The sequence below is a fragment of the Aythya ferina genome (genome assembly GCF_964211825.1).
Source record: "Aythya ferina genome assembly, chromosome: 37".
NCBI classification, from domain to species: Eukaryota; Metazoa; Chordata; class Aves; order Anseriformes; family Anatidae; genus Aythya; species Aythya ferina.
This window is the reverse complement of record NC_140334.1, coordinates 167,397-189,951: the sequence shown is the minus strand read 5'-3', so window position 1 is coordinate 189,951 and position 22,555 is coordinate 167,397. Positions and strand designations below refer to the sequence as shown.

Here is a 22,555-nt window from a genome sequence, read left to right as displayed (position 1 = left end):
GCCCCCGGTCCCAAAACCCCATGGGGACACCACCCCATGGTGACACCACCCCATGGTGACACAACCCCATGGTGACACCGCCCCCGTGATCCTAAAAACCCCGTGGTGCCACCACCCCATGGTGACACCACCCCATGGTGACACAACCCCATGGTGACACAACCCCGTGGCCCCACAACCCCATCCCATAATCCTATAACCCCACAACCTCCATGGTGTCCCAAACCCCATAATGTCACCAACCCCACGGTGCCACCACCCCATGACCCCAAGATGTCCCCAACCCCATAATGTCCCCAACCCCATATCCCCACCACCCCATGACCCTATAACCCCATGACCCCATAATGTCCCTAACCCCATGACCCCATGACCCCATGGTGTCCCCAACCCCATAATGTCCCCAACCCCATAACCCCACAACCCCACAACCCCATGGTGTCCCAAACCCCATGGTGTCCCCAACCCCACGGTGCCACCACCCCATGGCCCCACAACTCCATGACCCCATAACCCCATGACCCCATGTTGTCCCCAACCCCATAATGTCCCCAACCCCATGGCCCCAGAACCCCATGACCCCAAGATGTCCCCAACCCCATAATGTCCACAACCCCATATCCCCACCACCCCATGACCCCATAACCCCATGACCCCATAACCCCATGACCCCAAGATGTCCCCAACCCCATAATGTCCCCAACCCCATATCCCCACCACCCCATGACCCCATAACCCCATGACCCCATAACCCCATGACCCCATGGTGTCCCCAACCCCATAATGTCCCCAACCCCATGACCCCACAACCCCATGACCCCATGGTGTCCCCAACCCCATGACCCCATAATGTCCCCAACCCCATAATGTCCCCAACCCCATATCCCCACCACCCCACAACCCCATGACCCCATAACCCCATGACCCCAAGATGTCCCCAACCCCGTAATGTCCCCAACCCCATGGCCCCATAACCCCATGGTGTCCCCAACCCCATAATGTCCCCAACCCCATGACCCCATAACCCCACGGCCCTACAACCCCATGACCCCACAACCCCATGGTGTCCCCAACCCCACGGCCCCATAACCCCATGACCCCATAACCCCAAGATGTCCCCAACCCCATAACCCCATGACCCCAAGATGTCCCCAACCCCATAACGTCCCCAACCCCATGACCCCATGACCCCATAACCCCACGGTGCCCCCAACCCCACAATGTCCCCGCCCCCTCCCCCAAATTTGGGGTCCGTCCCGGATGTGGCGGCGCCGGGCGATGTCCCCGGTGTCACCCCCGCCCCCGGTGGCCCCGTCCCCATAGGGACCCGGCCGCGGCCCCACCCCGGAAGGGGCCGCGGTTTTGGGTTCCTTCCTGGGGGGGGGGAGGGGACTTCCTGCTCTTTGGGGACAAGGTGGGGGTGGGGGGGGACGGGGGTGTCCCCAAATTTCTGCGTCTGGTCGGCCACGGGGCACCAAAATTCTCCAAAATTCCCCCAAATTCCCCAAAATTCTCCGAAATTATCCAAAATTCCCGAAAATTACCCCAAATTATCAAAAAATTCTCCAAAATTCTCCCAAAATTCTCCAAAATTCCCAAAAATTCCCCAAAATTCCCAAAAATTCCCCAAAATTCCCAAAAATTCTCCAAAATTATCCCAAACTTCTCCAAAAATCTCCAAAAATTCTCCAAAATTCTCCAAAAATTCTCCAAAATTATCCCAAACTTCTCCAAAAATTCTCCAAAAATTCTCCAAAGTTATCCAAAGTTCTCAAAACTTCTCCAAAATTTTCCATCCCACCTCCAAACTTCTCCAAAATTCTCCAAAAATTCTGCAAACTTCTCCAAACTTCTCCAAAACTTCTCCAAAAATTCTCCAAAAATTCTCCAAAATTCTCAAAAAATTCTCTATCCCAACCCCAAACATCTCCAAACTTCTCCAAACTTCTCCAAAACTTCTCCAAAACTTCCCCAAAATTCCCCAAAATTCCCCAAAATTCCCCAAAATTCCCCAAAAAATCTCCAAAAAATCTCCAAAATTCTCCAAAATTCTCCCAAACTTCTCCAAACTTCTCCAAATTTCTCCATCCCGCCTCCAAACTTCTCCAAACTTCTCCAAAACTTTTCCGTCCCATCACGGAACATCTCCAAAAATCTCCAAAATTCTCCAAAAATCTCCGTCCCATCAAGGAACATCTCCAAATGTCTCCAAAACATCTTCGTCCCACCTCCAAACATCTCAAAATTTCTCCAAAATTCTCCAAACTTCTCCAAATTTCTCCAAAAATCTCCAAACGTCTCCATCCACCCACCCAACCCCTCCCAGATGTTCTAGAACATCTCCAAACATCTCCCTCCATCCCAAAACATCTCCATCCATCCATCCCCAGATGTTCTAGAACATCTCCATCCATCCAACCCCTCCCAGGTGTTCTAGATCATCTCCAGAACATCTCCATCCATCCATCCAACCACCCCCAGATGTTCTAGAACATCTCCATCCATCCATCCACCTCCAAACATCTCAACCATCCACCCAACCCCTCCCAGATGTTCTAGATCACCTCCAGAACATCTCCACCCACCCACCCAGACGTTCTAGACCATCTCCAAACATCTCCATCCATCCCAAAACATCTCCATCCATCCATCCCCAGATGTTCTAGAACATCTCCATCCACCCAACCCCTCCCAGATGTTCTAGATCATCTCCAGAACATCTCCATCCATCCACCCAACCCCTCCCAGATGTTCTAGATCATCTCCAGAACATCTCCATCCATCTCCAAACATCTCCAACCATCCACTCAACCGTTCTCAGATGTTCTAGATCACCTCCAGAACATCTCCACCCACCCACCCAACCCCTCCCAGACGTTCTAGATCATCTCCACGCATCTCCACCCACCCACCCACCACCGGTGGCCAAGGAGAAGACCCCTCCGGAGGAACCACCCGGGGCCTCCACCTCCGTCCTCCTCCACGGACCTCCTTGGTGACGCACGGCTCCTCCCAGTCCCTCCCAGTTCCCTCCCAGTCCCCCCCAGTTCCCTCCCAGTCCCCTCCCAGTCCATCCCAGTCCCCCCCAGGCCACACTTTGGTGCCACCCCAGCCCCTTTATTGCTACCACAGAGGCCCAAGCACGGTGACGCCCCCCCAGATGTCCCCAAGGTGGCCCCAGATGTCCCCAGGGCGGCTCCTGGTGGCCCCAAATGTCCCCAGGGTGGCCCCAGACGTCCTCGTGGTGGTCCCGTGGTGGCTTCAGGTGTCCCCACGGTGGCTCCTGGCGTCCATGTTCCACCTCCGTGTCTCCAGGGTCAACATTTGAGGTTCTACCACGTTTTGGTGGCCACCACACCACAACATCAAGACCCTTCCTTGGGTTCTAGGATGGAACCCATCGTGGTGGAGAACCCCGTTGAGGTTTTGGCACCCATCTTGACCTCGAAAGTCCATAATCCACCTCGAGATGGTTCAAAATGTCAACATTTGAGGTTCTACCAGGGTTTGGTGGCCACCAGACCACGACATCAAGACCCTTCCTTGGGTTCTAGGATGGAACCCATCATGGTGGACCACCCATTTGGGGTCCTGGCACCCATCCCGACCTCCAAAGTCCATATTTGACCTCCGTGTGTCTCCAGGGTCAACATTTGAGGTTCTACCATGGTTTGGTGGCCACCACACCACAACTTCAAGACCCTTCCTTGGGTTCTAGGATGGAACCCATGACGGTGGACCACCCCGTTGAGGTTTTGGCACCCATCCTTACCTCCAAAGCCCATAATCCACCTCAAGATGCTTCAAAATGTCAACATTTGAGGTTCTACCAGGGTTTGGTGGCCACCACACCACAACTTCAAGACCCTTCCTTGGGTTCCTAGCTGGACGCCATCATGGTGGACCACCCATTTGAGGTCCTGGCACCCATCCCGACCTCCAAAGTCCACCATCTACCTCGAGATGGTTCAAAATGTCAACATTTGAGGTTCTACCAGGGTTTGGTGGCCACCAGACCACGACATCAAGACCCTTCCTTGGGTTCTAGGATGGAACCCATCATGGTGGACCACCCATTTGGGGTCCTGGCACCCATCCCAACCTCCAAAGTCCATATTTGACCTCCGCGTGTCCACAGGGTCAACATTCGAGGTTCTACCACATTTTGGTGGCCACCACACCACAACTTCAAGGCCCTTCCTTGAGTTCTAGGATGGAACCCATCATGGTGGAGAACCCCGTTGAGGTTTTGGCACCCATCTTGACCTCGAAAGTCCATAATCCACCTCAAGATGGTTCAAAATGTCAACATTTGAGGTTCTACCACGTTTTGGTGGCCACCACACCACAACTTCAAGACCCTTCCTTGGGTTCTAGGATGGAACCCATCATGGTGGAGAACCCCGTTGAGGTTTTGGCACCCATCTTGACCTCCCAAGTCCATCATCCACCTCGAGATGCTCCAAACGGTCAACACTTGAGGTTCTACCAGGGTTTGGTGGCCACCACACCACAACTCCATGACCCTTCCTTGGGTTCCTATTGGGACACCTTGATTTAGGACCACCCATTTGGGGTCCCGGCACCCATCCCAACCTCCCAACTCCATCATCCACCTCGAGATGCTCCAAACGGTCAACATTTGAGGTTCTACCATGGTTTGGTGGCCACCACACCACAACTTCAAGACCCTTCCTTGGGTTCTAGGATGGAACCCATCATGGTGGAGAACCCCGTTGAGGTTTTGGAACCCATCCTTACCTCCAAAGCCCATAATCCACCTCGAGATGGTTCAAAATGTCAACATTTGAGGTTCTACCACGGTTTGGCGGCCACCACCCCACCCCACCCCGCCGTTCCTCGGCTTCCTACCTCCTCCCCAACCCCGTTGGCCAACCCCGTTGACCCACCCCTTTAGGGCCCGCAGCCCGCCACCTCCTCGGGATGCCCCTGGAGGTGCCGGGTGAACTGGGGCTTGTAGCGGAAGCGCTTGCCGCAGCGCCCGCAGCCGTAGGGCTTCTCGCCGGTGTGGATGCGCCGGTGCTTGACCAGGTTGGAGGAGACGCAGAAGCTCTTGCCGCAGGCGCCGCAGCGGAAGGGGCGCTCGCCGGTGTGGGTGCGCTGGTGCTCGATGAGGGTGGAGCTCTGGCCGAAGGCCTTGCCGCAGTCGCCGCAGCGGTAGGGCCGCTCGCCGGTGTGGGTGCGCTGGTGGGAGGCCAAGTGGGTCTTCTTCTTGAAGCGCTTGGGGCAGCGGGGGCAAGGGAAGGGCTTCTCGCCGGTGTGGGTGCGCTCGTGCTTGAGGAGGTTGGAGCTGAGGCTGAAGGCCTTGCCGCAGCGGGGGCAGGCGTAGGGCTTCTCGCCGGTGTGGGTGCGGAGGTGCTTGAGGAGGTTGGAGGTCCTCCCGAAGGGCCTCCCGCACTCGGGGCAGGCGAAGGGGGTCTCGCCGGTGTGGGTGCGCCGGTGCTCGGTCAAGGTGGAGCTGCGGCTGAAGGTCCGGGAGCAGGTGGGGCAGGAGTAGGGGCGCTCGCCGGTGTGGGTGCGGAGGTGCTCGGCCAAGGTGGAGCTGCGGCCGAAGCTCTTGGGGCAGCGGGGGCAGGAGTAGGGGCGCTCGCCGGTGTGGGTGCGGAGGTGCTCCAAGAGGTTGGAGCTCTGGCCGAAGGTCCGGCCGCACTCGGTGCAGCGGTAGGGTTTGGCGCGCCCACTGGTGGCGGCGGTGGCGGTGGTCGCGGTGGTGGTGGTGGTCGGGGGTTCAAGGAGGCCCAGGAGGTTGATGAAGCCGCGGGGGTGGTCGGCAGGGGGCGGCGGTGGGGCTAGGGGAGGGGAGGAGAAGGGTTTGAGGGGTTGGGGGTGAGGAACGCGCGGGTTCTACGGGGAGAACGTCTCCCAGTTGGTCAACCCATGACCATGTTGAGGTGTTCTCCATGGAGAACGTCTTCCAGTTGGCCAACCCATGACCACCTCAAGATGTTCTTGATGGAGAACGTCAACGTATGGCCATGTAGAGAAGGTTCTCCATGGAGAACGTCTTCCAGTTGGCCAACCCATGACCACGTTGAGATGTCCTCCATGGAGAACGTCTCCCAGTTGGCCAACCCATGACCACCTCAAGACGTCCTCCATGGAGAACGTCAACATATGGCCGTGTAGAGAAGGTTCTCCATGGATGACGTCTCCCAGTTGGCCAACCCATGACCACGTCAAGACGTTCCTCGATGGAGAACGTCTCTTGGGTCATCAAACGACCCCGTTGGAGACGTTCTCCATGGAGAACCTTCTCTACATGGCCATACGTTGACGTTCTCCATGGAGAACGTCTTGTGGTAGGTCAACGTATGGCCATGTTGAGGTGTCCTCCATGGAGAACGTCTCCCAGTTGGCCAACCCATGACCACGTTGAGATGTTCTCCATGGAGAACCTTCTCTACATGGCCATACGTTGACGTCCTCCATGGAGAACCTCTTCCAGTTGGCCAACCCATGACCACCTCAAGACGTTCTCCATGGAGAACGTCAACGTATGGCCATGTAGAGAAGGTTCTCCATGGAGAACGTCTCCCAGTTGGCCAACCCATGACCACCTCAAGATGTTCTTGATGGAGAACGTCAACATATCGCCGTGTAGAGAAGGTTCTCCATGGAGAACGTCTTCCAGTTGGCCAACCCATGACCACCTCAAGATGTCTTCATGGAGAACGTCTTCCAGTTGGCCAACCCATGACCACGTCAAGATGTTCTTGATGGAGAACGTCTCCCAGTTGGCCAACCCATGACCACCTCAAGACGTTCTCCATGGAGAACCTCTTCCAGTTGGCCAACCCATGACCACGTCAAGACGTTCTCCATGGATGACGTCTTCCAGTTGGCCAACCCATGACCACGTTGAGATGTCCTCCATGGAGAACGTCTTCCAGTTGGCCAACCCATGACCACGTTGGAGACGTTCTCCATGAAGGACATCTTGAGGTGGTCATGGGTTGGCCAACCGGGAGACGTTCCCCATGGAGAACGTCAACGTATGGCCGTGTAGAGAAGGTTCTCCATGGAGAACGTCTCCCAGTTGGCCAACCCATGACCACGTTGAGATGTTCTCCATGGAGAACGTCTCTTGGGTCATCAAATGACGACATTGGAGACGTTCTCCATGGAGAACCTTCTCTACACGGCCATACGTTGACGTCCTCCATGGAGAACCTCTTCCAGTTGGCCAACCCATGACCACCTCAAGACGTCCTCCATGGAGAACGTCTTCCAGTTGGCCAACCCATGACCACGTTGAGATGTCCTCCATGGAGAACGTCTCCTGGTTGGCCAACCCATGACCATGTCAAGATGTCCTCCATGGAGAACGTCTTCCAGTTGGCCAACCCATGACCACGTTGAGATGTTCTCCATGGAGAACGTCTCTTGGGTCATCAAATGACGACGTTGGAGACGTTCTCCATGGAGAACATCTCCTGTTGGGTCAACCCATGACCACGTTGGAGACGTTCTCCATGGAGGACATCTTGAGGTGGTCATGGGTTGGCCAACCGGGAGACGTTCTCCATGGAGAACGTCAACGTATGGCCATGTAGAGAAGGTTCTCCATGGAGAACGTCTCCCAGTTGGCCAACCCATGACCACCTCAAGATGTCCTCCATGGAGAACGTCTCCCAGTTGGCCAACCCATGACCACCTCAAGATGTCCTCCATGGAGAACGTCTTCCAGTTGGCCAACCCATGACCACGTCAAGACGTTCTCCATGGAGGACGTCAACGTATGGCCGTGTAGAGAAGGTTCTCCATGGAGAACGTCTCCCAGTTGGCCAACCCATGACCACCTCAAGATGTCCTCCATGGAGAACGTCTTCCAGTTGGCCAACCCATGACCACATCAAGACGTTCTCCATGGAGAACGTCTTCCAGTTGGCCAACCCATGACCACGTTGAGACGTCCTCCATGGAGAACGTCTTCCAGTTGGCCAACCCATGACCACGTTGAGGTGTCCTCCATGGAGAACCTCTTCCAGTTGGCCAACCCATGACCATGTCAAGATGTCCTCCATGAAGAACGTCTTCCAGTTGGCCAACCCATGACCACGTTGAGATGTTCTTGATGGAGAACGTCTTCCAGTTGGCCAACTCATGACCAACTCAAGACGTCCTCCATGGATGACGTCTTCCAGTTGGCCAACCCATGACCACCTCAAGACGTCCTCCACGGAGAACATCTCCTGGTGGCCCCCCATACGACCACGAAGCCCCGCCCCCGTTTTTTTCCCCCATTTCCCCCCTTTTTGCCCCAAAAATGAAGCCGTCCCCACGTCCTCACCTGCGCGGGGCTCGTCGCCGCCGGCGGCGGCCCCAGCCCGCTGCGGCTCCTCCCCGCCCTCCATGGCGGCGCCTGCCGAATTGGGGCAAAAAAGGGCAAAAAGGAGAAATTTTAAAAAATATATATTTTTTTTTCCCTAATCGGTCCGTTTTTCACCCAAAATGCCCTTCGTCTGGGGCGCGTTACGGTCGCCAAATCTCCTGCTTTTGCCCCAAAAAAGCCTTTTCTATTTTTTGACTTTTTCACCCCAAAATGTAACCCCACAAATTATTTTGTACACCTTTACCTGAGAGCAATCGTCCCATTTTCCCACTTTTTCACCCCAAAATGCAATCCCTAGAATTAATTAATTTCACACCCCCATTCCCAAGAGCCATCACCCCATTTTCATCCTTTTTTACCCCAAAAGAAAATCCCAAAAATTAGTTAATTTTGCACCCCTACGCCTGAGAGCAATCGTCCCATTTTCCCCTTTTTTCACCCCAAAATGTAATCCCCACAATTAATTAATTCCTCACCCCAATTCCTGAGAGCCATCACCCCATTTTCACCCTTTTTTACCCCAAAACACAATCCCCAAAATTAGTTAATTTTGCACCCCTGTCTGAGAGCAATTGGCCCAATTTCCTCCTTTTCACCCCAAAATGTAACCCCACAAATTAATTAATTTTGTACACCTTTACCTGAGAGCCATCACCCCATTTTCCCCCTTTTTCACCCCAAACTGCAATCCCCACAATTAATTAATTTCACACTCCCATTCCTGAGAGCCATCACCCCATTTTCTCCCTTTTTCACCCCAAAACACAATTTCCAAAATTAATTAATTTTGCACCTATATACCTGAGAGCAATTGGCCCAAATTCTTCCTTTTTCACCCTAAAATGCAACCCCCAGAATTAATTAATTTCACACCCCCATTCCCGAGAGCCATCACCCCATTTTCACCCTTTTTCACCCCAAAACACAATCCCCAAAATTAATTAATTTTGCACCCTTACACCTGAGAGCAATTGGCCCAATTTCCTCCCTTTTCACCCCAAAACACAACCCCCCAAATTAGTTAATTTTGCACCCCCACACTTAGGAGCAATTGACCCGTTTTCACCCTGTTTCACCCCAAAACCTAATCCTCCAGATTTGTTAATTTTGCACACCCCCCCAAAAAAAAACTAATTATCCCATTTCTCGCATTTTTCACCCCAAAACACAACCCTCACAATTAATTAATTTTGCCCCCCCGACACCCACAATAAATTACCCCATTTCCCTTGTTTTTTACCCCAAAAATACCCCCCTCTTATTTTTAAACCCTAAACCCAAACACCTTGAAGCAATCAGCCCATTTTCCCCCTTTTTCACCCCAAAATGCAACCCACACAATGAACCAATCCTGCACCTTAATTCCTGAAAGCAATCGGCCCGAATTCCCCTCTTTTCACCCCAAAATTCGATCCCCGGAACCGGTTAATTTTGCACCCCCACCCCATGCAGCAATCACCCCAATTTCCCCTTTTTTCACCCCAAAACCGAATCCCGACAATGAGTTAATTTCCCTCCCCCCCCCCACCCTGCAGCGATCGGCCCAATTTCCTCCTTTTTCAACCCAAAAGCCCCTCCCACCAGCTGTTAACCCCTCTCCTGCCGGCCCAGCAGCAATCGACCCATTTCCCCCCGTTTTCACCCCAAAACACAATCCCCACAATCAGTTAATTTTCCAGCCCCCCCACCCCACAACAATGTTGCCCAAATTCCTCCTTTTTCACCCCAAAAAGCGATCCGCACAGCTAATTAACCCCCAATCCTGCACGCCTGGCAGATTTTTTTTCCCGTTTTCCCCCTTTTTCACACAAAAACGCGATCCCCCAAACTAGTTAATTTTGCACCACCCCGTTGCAGCAATCGCCCCGATTTCTCCTCTTTTCACCCCAAAACACAATCCTGACAATTACTAATTTTTGCCCCTCCTCCACCTGAGGGCGATCGGCCCGATTTCCTCCTTTTTCACCCCAAAACGCCCTCCCACAAATAGTTAATCCCGCTCCCTGCCTGCCCAGCAGCAATCAGCCCCATTTTCCTCCTTTTTCACCCCAAAAACGCAATCCCCACAATTAATTAATTCCGCACCTCCCCCCCCGAAAACAACCAGCCCAAATTCCCCTTTTTTCACCCCAAAATGCCCTCCCAGAAGCATTCAACCCCCCTCCCCCCCCTCCCTTCAGCCATGGGCCCATTTTCCCCGTTTCTTACCCCAAAACGCAATCCTCGCTCCGCTTAACTCCCCCGGCCGCTCCCCGCCAGCGATTGACCCGTTTTTGCCCTTTTTCACCCCAAAACCAACGGGGACGGATTCCCGAGTGCCCCAGCAGCTCCCTGGCACCCGCGGGCCCCAATCCGGGCCTTTTTTCACCCAAAATGGGGCCGTTTTTTGTGCGGCCCTGACAATGGTGGCGGGCGAGCGGCGCTTCCTGCCGCAAAGGCTCCCGGTGCTCCCAGTCCCTCCCAGTGCCTCCCAGTGCTCCCAGTAACACCCAGTATCCCCCCAACCCCCCCTCCCAGTGCTCCCAGTATCCCTCCAATCCCTCCCAGTACCCCCCCGATACCTCCCAGTACCCCCCAGTGTACCCCCCAAAACTCCCTCCCGGTGCTCCCAGTCCCTCCCAGTGCCTCCCAGTGCCTCCCAGTAACACCCAGTGTCCCCCCACACCCCCTCCCAGTGCTCCCAGTATCCCTCCGATTCCTCCCAGTATCCCCCAAATCCCTCCCAGTACCCCCCAGTGTACCCCCCAAAACTCCCTCCCGGTGCTCCCAGTCCCTCCCAGTGCCTCCCAGTGCCTCCCAGTAACACCCAGTATCCCCCCAACCCCCCTCCCAGTGCTCCCAGTATCCCTCCGATACCTCCCAGTACCCCCCAAATCCCTCCCAGTATCCCCCCGATACCTCCCAGTACCCCCCAGTGTACCCCCCAAAACTCCCTCCCGGTGCTCCCAGTCCCTCCCAGTCCCTCCCAGTAACACCCAGTGTCCCCCCAACCCCCCTCCCAGTGCTCCCAGTACCCCTCCAATCCCTCCCAGTATCCCTCCAACACCTCCCAGTACCCCCCGAATCCCTCCCAGTACCCCCCAGTGTTCCCCCCAAAACGCCTTCCCGGTCCTCCCAGTCCCTCCCAGCGCCTCCCAGTAACACCCAGTGTCCCCCCAACCCCCCTCCCAGTGCTCCCAGTACTCCCCAAATCCCTCCCAATACCCCCCAATGTACCCCCAAAACTCCCTCCCAGTGCTCCCAGTCCCTCCCAGTCCCTCCCAGTGCTCCCAGTAATACCCAGTGTCCCCCCAAACCCCTTCCCAGTGCCCCCAGCACCCCTGAAATCCCTCCCAGTGCTCCCAGTATCCCTCCCAAACCTCCTCCCAGTGCTCCCAGCACCCCCCGAACCTCCCTCCCAGTGCTCCCAGTGCCCCTCCAAGGCCTCCCAGTGCTCCCAGTAACCCCCCCAGTGCCCTTCCAACACTTCCCAGTGCACCCAGTACCCCCAAAATCCCTCCCAGTGCTCCCAGTAGCCCCAATATCCCTCCCAAACCTCCTCCCAGTGCTCCCAGTACCCCTGAATCTCCCCCCAGTGCTCCCAGTAACCCCTCCAAGCCACCCCCAGTGCCCCTCCAACACCTCCTAGTGCTCCCAGCACCCCCAAAATCCCTCCCAGTGCTCCCAGTACCCCCCGAAATCCCTCCCAGTGCTCCCAGTAGCCCCAGTGTCCCTCCCAAACCTCCTCCCAGTGCTCCCAGCACCCCCAAAATCCCTCCCAGTGCTCCCAGTATGGCCCAGAGCAGCAGCGTTCACCAGGATTTATTGGGGTGGTGGGGACAGGAGGACGTGGGGACACAGGGACACTGGGATAGGGGGGCACGGGGACACGGGGATACTGGGACGGGACTGGGACACGGGGTCCTCCAAGGGGAAACCACGGCTTTGGGCCACCTCGAAGGTCTTGAGGTGGTTTTTCAAGACAAAAACCGGGATTTTGGGCCACCTTGATGGACCTGGAACTTCTTGAGATGGTTTTTCAAGACAAAAACCAGGATTTTAGGACATCTTGATGGACCTAGAACTTCTTGAGATGTTTTTTCAAGACAAAAACCATGGATTTAGGCCAACTTGATGGACCTAGAACTTCTCGAGATGGTTCTCCAAGACAAAAACCATGACTTTGGGCCACCTTGAAGATCTTGAGATGGTTCTCCAAGACGAAACCATGGCTTTAGGCCAACTTGATGGACCTAGAACTTCTTGAGATGGTTCTCCAAGACAAAAACCAGGATTTTGGGCCACCTTGATGGACCTGGAACTTCTCGAGATGGTTCTCCAAGACGAAACCACGGATTTAGGCCAACTTGATGAACCTAGAACTTCTCAAGATGGTTCTTGAAGCCAAAACCATGGCTTTAGGCCAACTTGATGAACCTAGAACTTCTCGAGATGGTTCTCCAAGACAAAAACCATGACTTTGGGCCACCTCGAAGATCATGAGATGGTTCTCCAAGACGAAACCATGGCTTTAGGCCAACTTGATGGACCTAGAACTTCTCAAGATGGTTCTTGAAGCCAAAACCATGGCTTTAGGCCACCTTGATGAACCTAGAACTTCTTGAGATGGTTCTCCAAGACAAAAACCAGGATTTTGGGCCACCTTGATGGACCTGGAACTTCTTGAGATCTTTCTTCAAGACAAAAACCATGGATTTGGGCCACCTTGATGGACCTAGAACTTCTTGAGATGGTTCTCCAAGACAAAAGCCATGACTTTGGGCCACCTTGATGGACCTGGAACTTCTTGAGATCTTTCTTCAAGACAAAAACCATGATTTTGGGCCACCTTGATGGACCTAGAACTTCTCGAGATGGTTCTCCAAGACATAACCATGGCTTTAGGCCAACTTGATGAACCTAGAACTTCTCAAGATGGTTCTTGAAGCCAAAACCATGGCTTTAGGCCAACTTGATGGACCTAGAACTTCTCGAGATGGTTCTCCAAGACAAAAACCATGGATTTGGGCCACCTTAATGGAACTCAAAGTTCTTGAGATGGTTCTCCAAGACGAAACCATGGCCTTGGGCCACCTTGATGGACCTAGAACTTCTCGAGATGGTTCTCCAAGACAAAAACCATGACTTTGGGCCACCTCGAAGATCTTGAGATGGTTCTCCAAGATGAAACCATGGCTTTAGGCCAACTTGATGGACCTAGAATTTCTCCAGATGGTTCTCCAAGACAAAAACCATGGATTTAGGCCGCCTTGATGAACCTAGAACTTCTTTAGATGGTTCTCCAAGACAAAAACCATGACTTTGGGCCACCTCAAAGATCTTGAGATGGTTCTCCAAGACGAAACCACGGCTTTAGGCCACCTTGATGGACCTAGAACTTCTCGAGATGGTTCTCCAAGACGAAAACCATGACTTTAGACCAACTTGATGAACCTAGAACTTCTCCAGATGCTCCCCCACGCCCAAACCACCACCTCGACCACCCCGACGGCCCCGTCCCGCGCCGCCCTCAGGCCAGGTGGGTGCGCTGGTGCTTGCTGAAGGCCGAGCTCCACCCGAAGGTCTTCCCGCACTGGCCGCAGCGGTAGGGCCGCTCGCCGGTGTGGGTGTGCCGGTGCTCCAGGAGGTTGGCGCTCTGCCGAAAACTCTTGCCGCAGTCGCCACAGCGGTAGGGCCGCTCGCCGGTGTGGGTGCGCCGGTGCTTGGCCAGGTGGGAGTTTTGGCAGAAGCTCTTGCCGCAGAGCCCGCAGGTGTAGGGCCGCTCGCCGGTGTGGGTGCGTTGGTGTTGGATGAGGTTGGAGCTCTGGCGGAAGCTCTTGCCGCACTCGGTGCAGCGGTAGGGCCGCTCGCCGGTGTGGGTCAAGCGGTGTTTGGCCAAGTAGGACCCCAGGGCGAAGCCCTTGCCGCAGAGGGGGCAGAAGTGGCGCCGGGCGGCGCCGTGGGTGCGCCGGTGCTCGGCCAGGTTGGAGCTTTGGCTGAAGATCTTGCCGCACTCGGGGCACTTGTAGGGTTTCTCGCCGGTGTGGGTGACCTGGTGGCGGAGGAGTTTGGAGCTCTGCCCGAAGGCTTTGCCGCACTCGGGGCACTTGTAGGGTTTGGCGGGCGGGCGGCAAGCCCGGAGGTGCCGGGCCAGCCGGCAACTCCAGAAGAAGGTGGCGCCGCATTGGGGGCAAGCCAAGGGTTGCTCGGGTTGGTGGTGCCGCAAACCGGCCGGTTGGGCGTAGGCCTTGCCGCAGGCCTCGCAGCGGTAGGGTTTGGAGGCCGCGCCGTGCCGCCGGCGCCGGTGCCGGGCCAGTTGGGCGCTGCCTTCGAAGCGTTCGGGGCAGAGGGGGCAGGGGAAGGAGCCGGCGTGGGTTTGCCGGTGGAGGAGGAGGGTGGCGGCGTGGCGGAAGGCTTGGCCGCACTCTTCGCAGCGGTGCGGCCTCTCGGCGGCGTCACCGGCGGTGGCGTCGCCTCCAATTTTGGCGTCGCCACAGGGTTTGGCGTCACCACAGGGTTTGGTGTCACCACAGGGTTTGGTGTCACCACAGGGTTTGGCGTCGCCTCCAATTTTGGTGTCACCGTGAGTTTTAGCGTTGCCAGGAGGCCGGGCGCCACCACCAAGGGCGGCGGCACCGTGACGTCCACCATGGCGTCCAACGTCGCCATGAGGTTCGCCATCACCATGAGGTTCACCACAAGGTTCACCATGACCATGAGGTTCTCCATCACCAAGAGGTTCTCCATCACCAAGAGGTTCTCCATGAGGTTCACCATGACCATGAGGTTCACCACGAGGTTCCCCATGACCATGAGGTTCACCATGAGGTTCGCCATCACCATGAGGTTCTCCAGCGCCATGACATTGACCATGAGCTTTACCATCACCGCGAGGATCACCATGACCATGAGGTCCACCATGAGGTTCACCATGACCATGAGGTCCACCATGACCATGAGGTTCACCACGAGGTTCTCCATGACCATGAGGTTCACCAAGAGGTCCACCACCACCATGACATTCACCATGACCATGAGGTTCACCATGACATCCACCATGACCATGAGGTCCACCACGAGGTTCACCATGACCATGAGGTCCACCATGATGTTCACCATCACCATGACGTTCACCATGACCATGAGGTTCACCATGACGTTGACCATCACCATGACATTCACCATGGCCATGAGGTTCACCATGACCATGACGTTCACCACAAGGTTCACCATGACCATGAGGTTCACCATGACGTTGACCATCACCATGAGGTCCACCATGACCATGAGGTCCACCATGACCATGACCATGACGTTCACCATCACCACGAGGTCCACCATGACCATAACGTTGACCACCACCACGACATTCCCCATCACCACGAGGTCCCCCGCAAGGCTCCCCACCACCCCGCCCCTCCCCACCCGCCGTACCCCCACCGCCCACCCCGTGCCCCCTCTCCCGGTGCGCCGGCAACGCCGCGGGCCCGCCGAGCTGCCTCCGGCCCTCCCGACACCGCTGCCCGCCGCGGGCCCGCCGGTGCTTGGCCAAATCGGAGCTGACGGCGAAGCGCCGCCCGCACTCGCCGCACCCGTAGGGCCGCTCGCCCGTGTGGGTCCGCCGGTGGGTGGCCAAGGTCGACTTGCGCCCAAAGGCCCTCCCGCACTCGGGGCAGCCGTAGGGCCGCTCGCCGGTGTGGGTGCGCCGGTGGTGGACCAAAGTGGAGTTTTGGCTGAAACGGGCGCCGCATTGGGCGCAGCGGTAGGGTTTCTCGCCGGTGTGGACGCGTTGGTGCTCCAGGAGGGTGGAGCCGCGGCTGAAGGCCTTGCCGCACTCGCCGCAGGCGTGGGGCCGGGCGCCGGCGTGGCCTTTGCGGTGCTCCAGGAGCGAGGAGCTCCAACCGAAGGCCTTGCCGCACTCGCCGCAGCGGTAGGGCCGCTCGCCGGTGTGCACCCGGCGGTGTTTCAGGAGGTTGGAGCTCTGGGCGAAGGCCTTGCCGCACTCGCCGCAGCGGTAGGGGGCGCCTTCGGCCTCCTCTTCTTCCTCCTCTTCCTCATCATCGTCATCGTCATCGTCATCCTCTTTGGCGTGGGGGATGAGCGGTGGTGGTGGTGGCAATGGGGAGCTGTGGGGTGGAGGAGGAGGGGTTGGGTGGGGGGACACCCGTGGGACGTGGGGACATCGTTTTGGGGACATTCTGGGGGTTTTGGTCTTGGGGGCATCGGTTTTGGGGTAAGGGAGGTCATGGGACATCAATTTGGGGACATTATTTTGGGGACATCGTCTTGGGGACATCAGTTTTGGGTAAGAGAGGTCATGGGACATCATTTTGGGGACATTATTTTGGGGATTTTGGTCTTGGGGACATCGATTTTGGGGTAAGGGAGGTCATGGGACATCAATTTGGGGACATTTTGGGGGTTTTGGTCTTGGGGGCATCGATTTTGGGGTAAGGGAGGTCGTGGGACATGGGGACATCAATTTGGGGACATTATTTTGGGGACGTCGTCAAGGGGGCGTTGGTTTTGGGGTCATGGGTCTTGGGGACGTTGGTCTTGGGGACATCGGTTTTGGGGTAAGGGAGGTCATGGGACATGGGGACATCAATTTGGGGACATTATTTTGGGGATTTTGGTCTTGGGGACATCGATTTTGGGGTAAGGGAGGTCGTGGGACATGGGGACATCAATTTGGGGACATTATTTTGGGGACATCGTCTTTGGGACATCAGTTTTGGGTAAGAGAGGTCATGGGGACATCAATTTGGGGACATTTTGGGGAAATCAGTCTTGGGGACATCAATTTTGGGGTAAAAGAGGCCATGGGATGTGGGGACATCAATTTAGGGACATCATTTTGGGGACATCGCCAAGGGGACGTTGGCCTTGGGGTCATCGGTTTTGGGGTAAGGGAGGTCATAGGACATGGGGACATCGTTTTGGGGACATTATTTTGTGGATTTTGGTTTTGGGGACATCGTTTTTGGGGCAGGGGAGGTTTTGGGGTGGGGGGACATCAATTTGGGGACATCATTTTGGGGACGTCGTCAAGGGGACGTTGGTCTTGGGGTCATCGGTTTTGGGGTAAGGGAGGTCAAGGGTCACGGGGACATCAATTTGGGGACATTTTGGGGACGTCGGTCTTGGGGTCAACCCCATGCCCCTCCCCCACCCCCCCCCTCGTGCCCCTCCCCCCCCCCATGTCCCCCGTCCCCTCCCCCACCTGGTGGCGCCGCCGCCGCCGTCATCGCCGCCGTCCTCGGGGACCGGAGGGGACCCAACCTAACGGGGGGGTGACATGACGTCATGAGGGGGGTGATGACGTCATGGGGGTGATGACGTCACCGTCAGCCCCCCCCTCCCCCCTCCTCAGCGCCCCCTCCCCCCTCGGGTCTCACCTCCTCCATTGTCTCCTCGCTCCGCCGCCCCTCCCCCACCCCCGCGGGGGGGGGGGGGAGGGGTCAAAGGTCACGGGGGGGTCGGTGGGGGGGGGAGGGGAGGGGTCAGGGGTCACCCCCCCCGCGTGACGTCACCGCCCGCCGCCTTTTTTGGGGCGCACCCCCCCCTTTTTTTCCCCCTCCCCCCTCCCCCACTCCGGCTGCCGTCCTCCTCCCCCCCTCCCCCTCCCCCTTCAAGCCCCGCCCCCCGCCCCGCCCCTTCCGGTTCCTGGCCCCTCCCCCCCGCTTCCTCTTCCTCCTCTTCCTCCCGGCGCCGGGTGAGTGGGGGGCAAAAGGGGGGGGGGGAGGGGGGATAAAAGGGGGGGGGGGCACGGCTGATTGCAAGGGTTTGGAGCTAATTAAAAGGCCTTGGAGCTAATTAAAAGGCCCGGTCTAATTGCACGGCGTGGCGGGAAGGGTTGGGGAGGGGTGCGCTAATTGCAAAGGGTTGCGTTAATTGCAACGGGTTGTATTAATTGCAAAGGGTTGCACTAATTGCAAAGCTTTGCACTAATTCCAACTGATTGCATTAATTGCAAAGGGTTGTATTAATTGCAAGGGCTTGCACTAATTGCAAAAGGTTGCATTAATTGCAAAGGGTTGCACTAATTGCAAAAGGTTGCACTAATTGCAAAGCCTTGCACGGGTTGCAAAGGGTTTTATTAATTGCAAAGGGTTTCATTAATTGCAAGGCCTTGCACTAATTGCAAAAGGTTGCATTAATTGCAAAAAGGTTGCACTCATTGCAAAGGGTTGCATTAATTGCAAAGCTTTGCACTAATTGCAAATGATTGTATTAATTACAAAGGGTTGCACTAATTGCAAAGCCTTGCACTAATTGCAAAGCCTTGCACTAATTGCAAAGGGTTACATTAACTGCAAGGCCTTTCACTAATTGCAAAGGGTTGCATTAATTGCAAAGCTTTGCACTAATTAGAAAGCCTTGCACAGTTTGCAAAAGGTTGCATTAATTGCAAAGCTTTGCACTAATTGCAACTGATTGCATTAATTGCAAAGGGTTACACTAATTGCAAATGACTGCATTAATTGCAAGGCCTTGCACTAATTGCAAAAGGTTGCATTAATTGCAAATGCTTGCACGGTTTGCAAAGCTTTGCACTAATTGCAAACGATTACATTAATTGCAAAGGGTTGCACTAATTGCAAAAGGTTGCACTAATTGCAAAGCTTTGCACTAATTGCAACTGATTGCATTAATTGCAAAGGGTTGTATTAATTGCAAGGGCTTGCACTAATTGCAAAGCAGTGTGCTAATTGCAAAGCCTTGCACGGGTTGCAAAGGGTTTTATTAATTGCAAAGGGTTTCATTAATTGCAAGGCCTTGCAGTAATTGCAAAAGATTGCACTCATTGCAAAGGGTTGTATTAATTGCAAGGCCTTGCACTAATTGCAAAAGGTTGCATTAATTGCAAAAAGGTTGCACTCATTGCAAAGGGTTGCATTAATTGCAAAGCTTTGCACTAATTGCAAATGATTGTATTAATTACAAAGGGTTGCACTAATTGCAAATGGCTGCACTAATTGCAAAGCCTTGCACTAATTGCAAAGGGTTGTATTAATTGCCAGGCCTTGCACAGTTTGCAAAGCTTTGCACTAATTGCAAATGATTGCAATAATTGCAAAGCCTTGCACGGTTTGCAAAGGGTTGTATTAATTGCAAGGGCTTGCACTAATTATAAAGCTGTGTGCTAATTGCAAAGCCTTGCACTAATTGCAAAGGGTTGCGCTAATTGCAAGGCCTTGTACTAATTGCAAAGCCTTGCACTAATTGGAAAGGGTTGTGCTAATTGCAAAGAGTTGCATTAATTGCAAAGCTTTGCACTAATTGCAACTGATTGCATTAATTGCAAGGGCTTGCACTAATTGTAAAGGGTTACACTAATTGCAAAGGGTTGCATTAATTGCAAGGGCTTGCACTAATTATAAAGCCTTGCACAGTTTGCAAAAGGTCGCATTAATTGCAAAGCCTTGCACTAATTGCAAAGCCTTGCACTAATTGCAAATGATTGCATTAATTGCAAGGGCTTGCACTAATTATAAAGCCTTGTACGGTTTGCAAAGGGTCGCACTAATTGCAAAACCTTGCACTAATTGCAAAGGGTTGCATTAATTGCAAGGCCTTGCACTAATTGTAAAGCCTTGCACTAATTGCAAGGGCTTGCACTAATTATAAAGCAGTGTGCTAATTGCAAAGCCTTGCACTAATTGGCAAGGGTTGCACTAATTGCAAAGGGTTGCATTAATTGCAAGCCCTTGCACTAATTGCAAAGCACTGCGCTAATTAACAGGCCTTGCACTAATTGCAAAGTGTTGCACGACTAATTGCACAGCGTTGCACTAATTGCAAAGCCTTGCACTAATTGCAATTAATTGCACCGCCTGGAAGCTGTTGCTGCTCCTTGCATTAATTGCAATTCCTTACACTAATTGCAATTTGTTGCACTAATTACAAGTAATCGGACAAGTTACAATTGATTGCATTAATTACAATTAATTGCATTAATTGGGATTACTCCTACAACCCATTGCAACCAGACGTAGCCTTACAACCTCTTGTAATTACTCTTACAAACCATCGCAACCTCATTTACACTTACAACCTCTTGTAATTACTCCTACAAACCCATCGCATCCTCATTTACCCTTACAACTTGTTGTAACTACTCCTCCAACCCATTGTAACCTCTTGCAACTACTCCTCCAACCCCTCGCAACCACATTTACCCTTGCAACTTGTTGCAACTACTCCTCCAACCCACTGCAACTTGTTGCAACTACTCCTTCAACCCATTGTAACCTCTTGCAACTACTCCTCCAACCCACTGCAACCTCTTGCAACTACTCCTACAAACCCATCGCATCCTCATTTACCCTTACAACTTGTTGTAACTACTCCTCCAACCCCTCGCAACCACATTTCCCCTTACAACTCATTGCAACTACTCCTCCAACCCACTGCAACTTGTTGCAACTACTCCTTCAACCCATTGTAACCTCTTTCAACTACTCCTCCAACCCCTCGCAACCACATTTACCATTGCAACTTGTTGTAACTACTCCTCCAACCCATTGTAACCTCTTGCAACTACTCCTCCAACCCATTGTAACCTCTTGCAACTACTCCTACAAACCCATCGCATCCTCATTTACCCTTACAACTTGTTGTAGCTACTCCTCCAACCCACTGCAACTTGTTGCAACTACTCCTGCAACCCATCGCAACCGCATTTATCCTTACAACTTGTAGTAACTACTCCTCCAACCCCTCGCAACCACATTTCCCCTTCCAACTCGTTGTAACTCCCCCCCACCCCACCTCCACCCCCCCCAACCCCACACCTTCCTCCTCCTCCACCCCCGCGACCACCCCGCGACCTCCGCCACGCCTTCCTCAATTAACCACCCGATTAATTACCCCCTTCCTCACCCCCCCCAGGATGCCGAAAGCCCCCCGGGGGAGGCCGGCCGAGCGCTACCGCCTGAAGTACAACCGGCTCCGGCGCGCGGCGCGGGCGCTGGTCTTCGAGAACGGGGCGCTGTGCGACGAGGTGGCGAGGTTGGAGGCCAAGTTCCTCCGGGCGCGGGACGAGCGCCGCTTCCTACTCACTCGCCTCCTCCAACTCCGAGCTTTGGCCGGGCCGGAGGAGGCCGGGGCCGAGGCCGGGCGGCGGGCGAGGAGGGGAGGCCGGGGGGACGGCCGGAGGGACGGGGCGAAGGGGGCGGAGGGGAGGTTGGGGGGTGGGAGGAATGGGGGGAGGCCGACGGGGTCAAGGGATTTGGGGTCAAGGGATTTGGGGTCAAGGGATGAGTTGAGGCCAACGGGGTCAAGGGATGAGTTGAGGCCAACGGGGTCAAGGGATTTGGGGTCAAGGGATGAGTTGAGGCCAATGGGGTCAAGGGATTTGGGGTCAAGGGATGAGTTGAGGTCAACGGGGTCAAGGGATTTGGGGTCAAGGGATGAGTTGAGGCCAACGGGGTCAAGGGATGACGCGAGGCCGGCGGCCTCCAGGGATGGGTTGAGGCCATCGGGGTCCCGCGACGCCCCCCTCGATGACCCCCGGGACCCCTCCCGGCCCAACGGGCCCCGGGGCGCCTCCAAGATGGCGTCCGCGGCGTCGCCGGCGGCCATCTTGAGGCCGCCCGAAGAGGCCGCCCACCTCGCCGGGCCGCCGGCGGCCATCCTGAGCTCGTCGCCGCGCCGGCGCGGCGGGGCGCCGCCGTCGTTGCCCTTGAGTCTCGGCCCGTTGACTGTGCACAGCTTGGGGGTCGTCGGGGCGGGGGCGGCGGCCATCTTGCCGCCGGGCTACCGGAGCACCCGGCTCTTCGCCAGCTTGCGGAGGCCGGCCCGGCGCTGCCTCTACACTTGCCGGATCGTGGCCGGACCCCGGTGCGAGATCGTGGCCGAGGACGAGCCCGGCCGGGTTTTGGCGGGCCCTACGCCGGACATTTGCCACGCTCGCCTCCTCCAGGCCTTGGAGGAGGCCGGGGGGAGGCCCCGGGGCCCTCCGCACGTCCCCGGGGCCGGCGAGGACTTCTTCGGCCTCACCCACCCCGTCGTCCGGCGGCACCTCCAAGGGGAGGCCGGGGCCTTCATCCACCCCGAGGAGGAGGAGGAGGACGAGGAGGACGACGACGACGATGACGACGACGAGGACGATGAAGAGGAGGAGGAAGACGAAGGGGCCGCCCAAGCTTTCCCCTACGGCGACATCTTCCTCGGCAGCCCCACGGGATCCGACGACTGACCCCGGGTCCCCCCCCTTCA

At 55.4% G+C, this 22,555-nt stretch overlaps 4 protein-coding genes and 1 long non-coding RNA gene across 9 annotated transcripts; 1 reads left to right on the top strand and 4 right to left on the bottom strand.

Annotated features, from left to right (window-relative positions):
* Window positions 1-3,096: 3,096 nt before the first annotated feature.
* LOC311426076 (uncharacterized protein) lies at window positions 3,097-9,729 on the bottom strand. 4 transcript variants are annotated; one of them, XR_014686577.1, is made up of 4 exons: window positions 8,598-9,517; window positions 8,312-8,383; window positions 4,518-5,810; window positions 3,097-4,186 (listed from the first exon to the last, which is right to left on the bottom strand). XR_014686577.1 is itself a non-coding variant. In XM_084502230.1 (3 exons), the coding sequence occupies exons 2-3, from the start codon at window positions 8,373-8,375 to the stop codon at window positions 4,915-4,917; spliced, it is 960 nt and encodes a 319-aa protein (XP_084358356.1). In that variant the 5' UTR covers window positions 8,376-8,383; window positions 9,711-9,729; the 3' UTR covers window positions 3,097-4,914. The 4 variants fall into 4 exon arrangements, 2 of the variants coding, with proteins under 2 accessions (XP_084358356.1, XP_084358355.1); XR_014686578.1 differs by having other exon boundaries at window positions 3,097-3,692; XM_084502230.1 differs by lacking the exon at window positions 8,598-9,517 and adding an exon at window positions 9,711-9,729 and having other exon boundaries at window positions 3,097-5,810.
* Window positions 9,730-12,138: 2,409 nt separating this feature from the next.
* Window positions 12,139-13,612, bottom strand: LOC311426124. The gene is made up of 2 exons (XR_014686601.1): window positions 13,550-13,612; window positions 12,139-13,365 (listed from the first exon to the last, which is right to left on the bottom strand). It is a non-coding gene; the product is annotated as an uncharacterized lncRNA (long non-coding RNA).
* Window positions 13,613-14,074: 462 nt separating this feature from the next.
* Window positions 14,075-15,715, bottom strand: LOC311426123 (uncharacterized protein). 2 transcript variants are annotated; one of them, XM_084502294.1, is made up of 2 exons: window positions 14,861-15,715; window positions 14,075-14,806 (listed from the first exon to the last, which is right to left on the bottom strand). In XM_084502294.1, the coding sequence occupies exons 1-2, from the start codon at window positions 15,707-15,709 to the stop codon at window positions 14,213-14,215; spliced, it is 1,443 nt and encodes a 480-aa protein (XP_084358420.1). In that variant the 5' UTR covers window positions 15,710-15,715; the 3' UTR covers window positions 14,075-14,212. The 2 variants fall into 2 exon arrangements, with proteins under 2 accessions (XP_084358420.1, XP_084358419.1); XM_084502293.1 differs by having other exon boundaries at window positions 14,075-15,291; window positions 15,346-15,715.
* On the bottom strand, window positions 15,709-17,832 carry LOC311426111 (uncharacterized protein; the record flags this gene model as incomplete). The annotated part of the gene is made up of 4 exons (XM_084502281.1): window positions 17,731-17,832; window positions 17,556-17,614; window positions 15,773-16,458; window positions 15,709-15,731 (listed from the first exon to the last, which is right to left on the bottom strand). The coding sequence occupies exons 1-4, from the start codon at window positions 17,737-17,739 to the stop codon at window positions 15,709-15,711; spliced, it is 777 nt and encodes a 258-aa protein (XP_084358407.1). The 5' UTR covers window positions 17,740-17,832.
* Window positions 17,833-17,989: 157 nt separating this feature from the next.
* Window positions 17,990-22,535, top strand: TBRG1 (transforming growth factor beta regulator 1; the record flags this gene model as incomplete). Its single annotated transcript, XM_084502270.1, has 2 exons — window positions 17,990-18,047; window positions 21,227-22,535. The coding sequence occupies exon 2, from the start codon at window positions 21,228-21,230 to the stop codon at window positions 22,533-22,535; it is 1,308 nt and encodes a 435-aa protein (XP_084358396.1). The 5' UTR covers window positions 17,990-18,047; window position 21,227.
* Between the last annotated feature and the right edge of the window lie 20 nt (window positions 22,536-22,555).

Excerpts from the sequence above, each read along its gene's own strand:
- LOC311426076 (XM_084502229.1), bottom strand. Across the intron at positions 5,811-8,311 it reads CGGCGACGAGCCCCGCGCAG|CCCCACCGCCGCCCCCTGCC; the intron begins GTGAGGACGTGG and ends CCCCTCCCCTAG.
- LOC311426123 (XM_084502294.1), bottom strand. The coding sequence starts at position 15,709 with ATGGGGAATGTCGTGGTGGTGGTCAACGTTATGGTCATGGTGGACCTC. Across the intron at positions 14,807-14,860 it reads TGGTGACACCAAACCCTGTG|GCGACGCCACCGCCGGTGAC; the intron begins GTGACACCAAAC and ends CCAAAATTGGAG.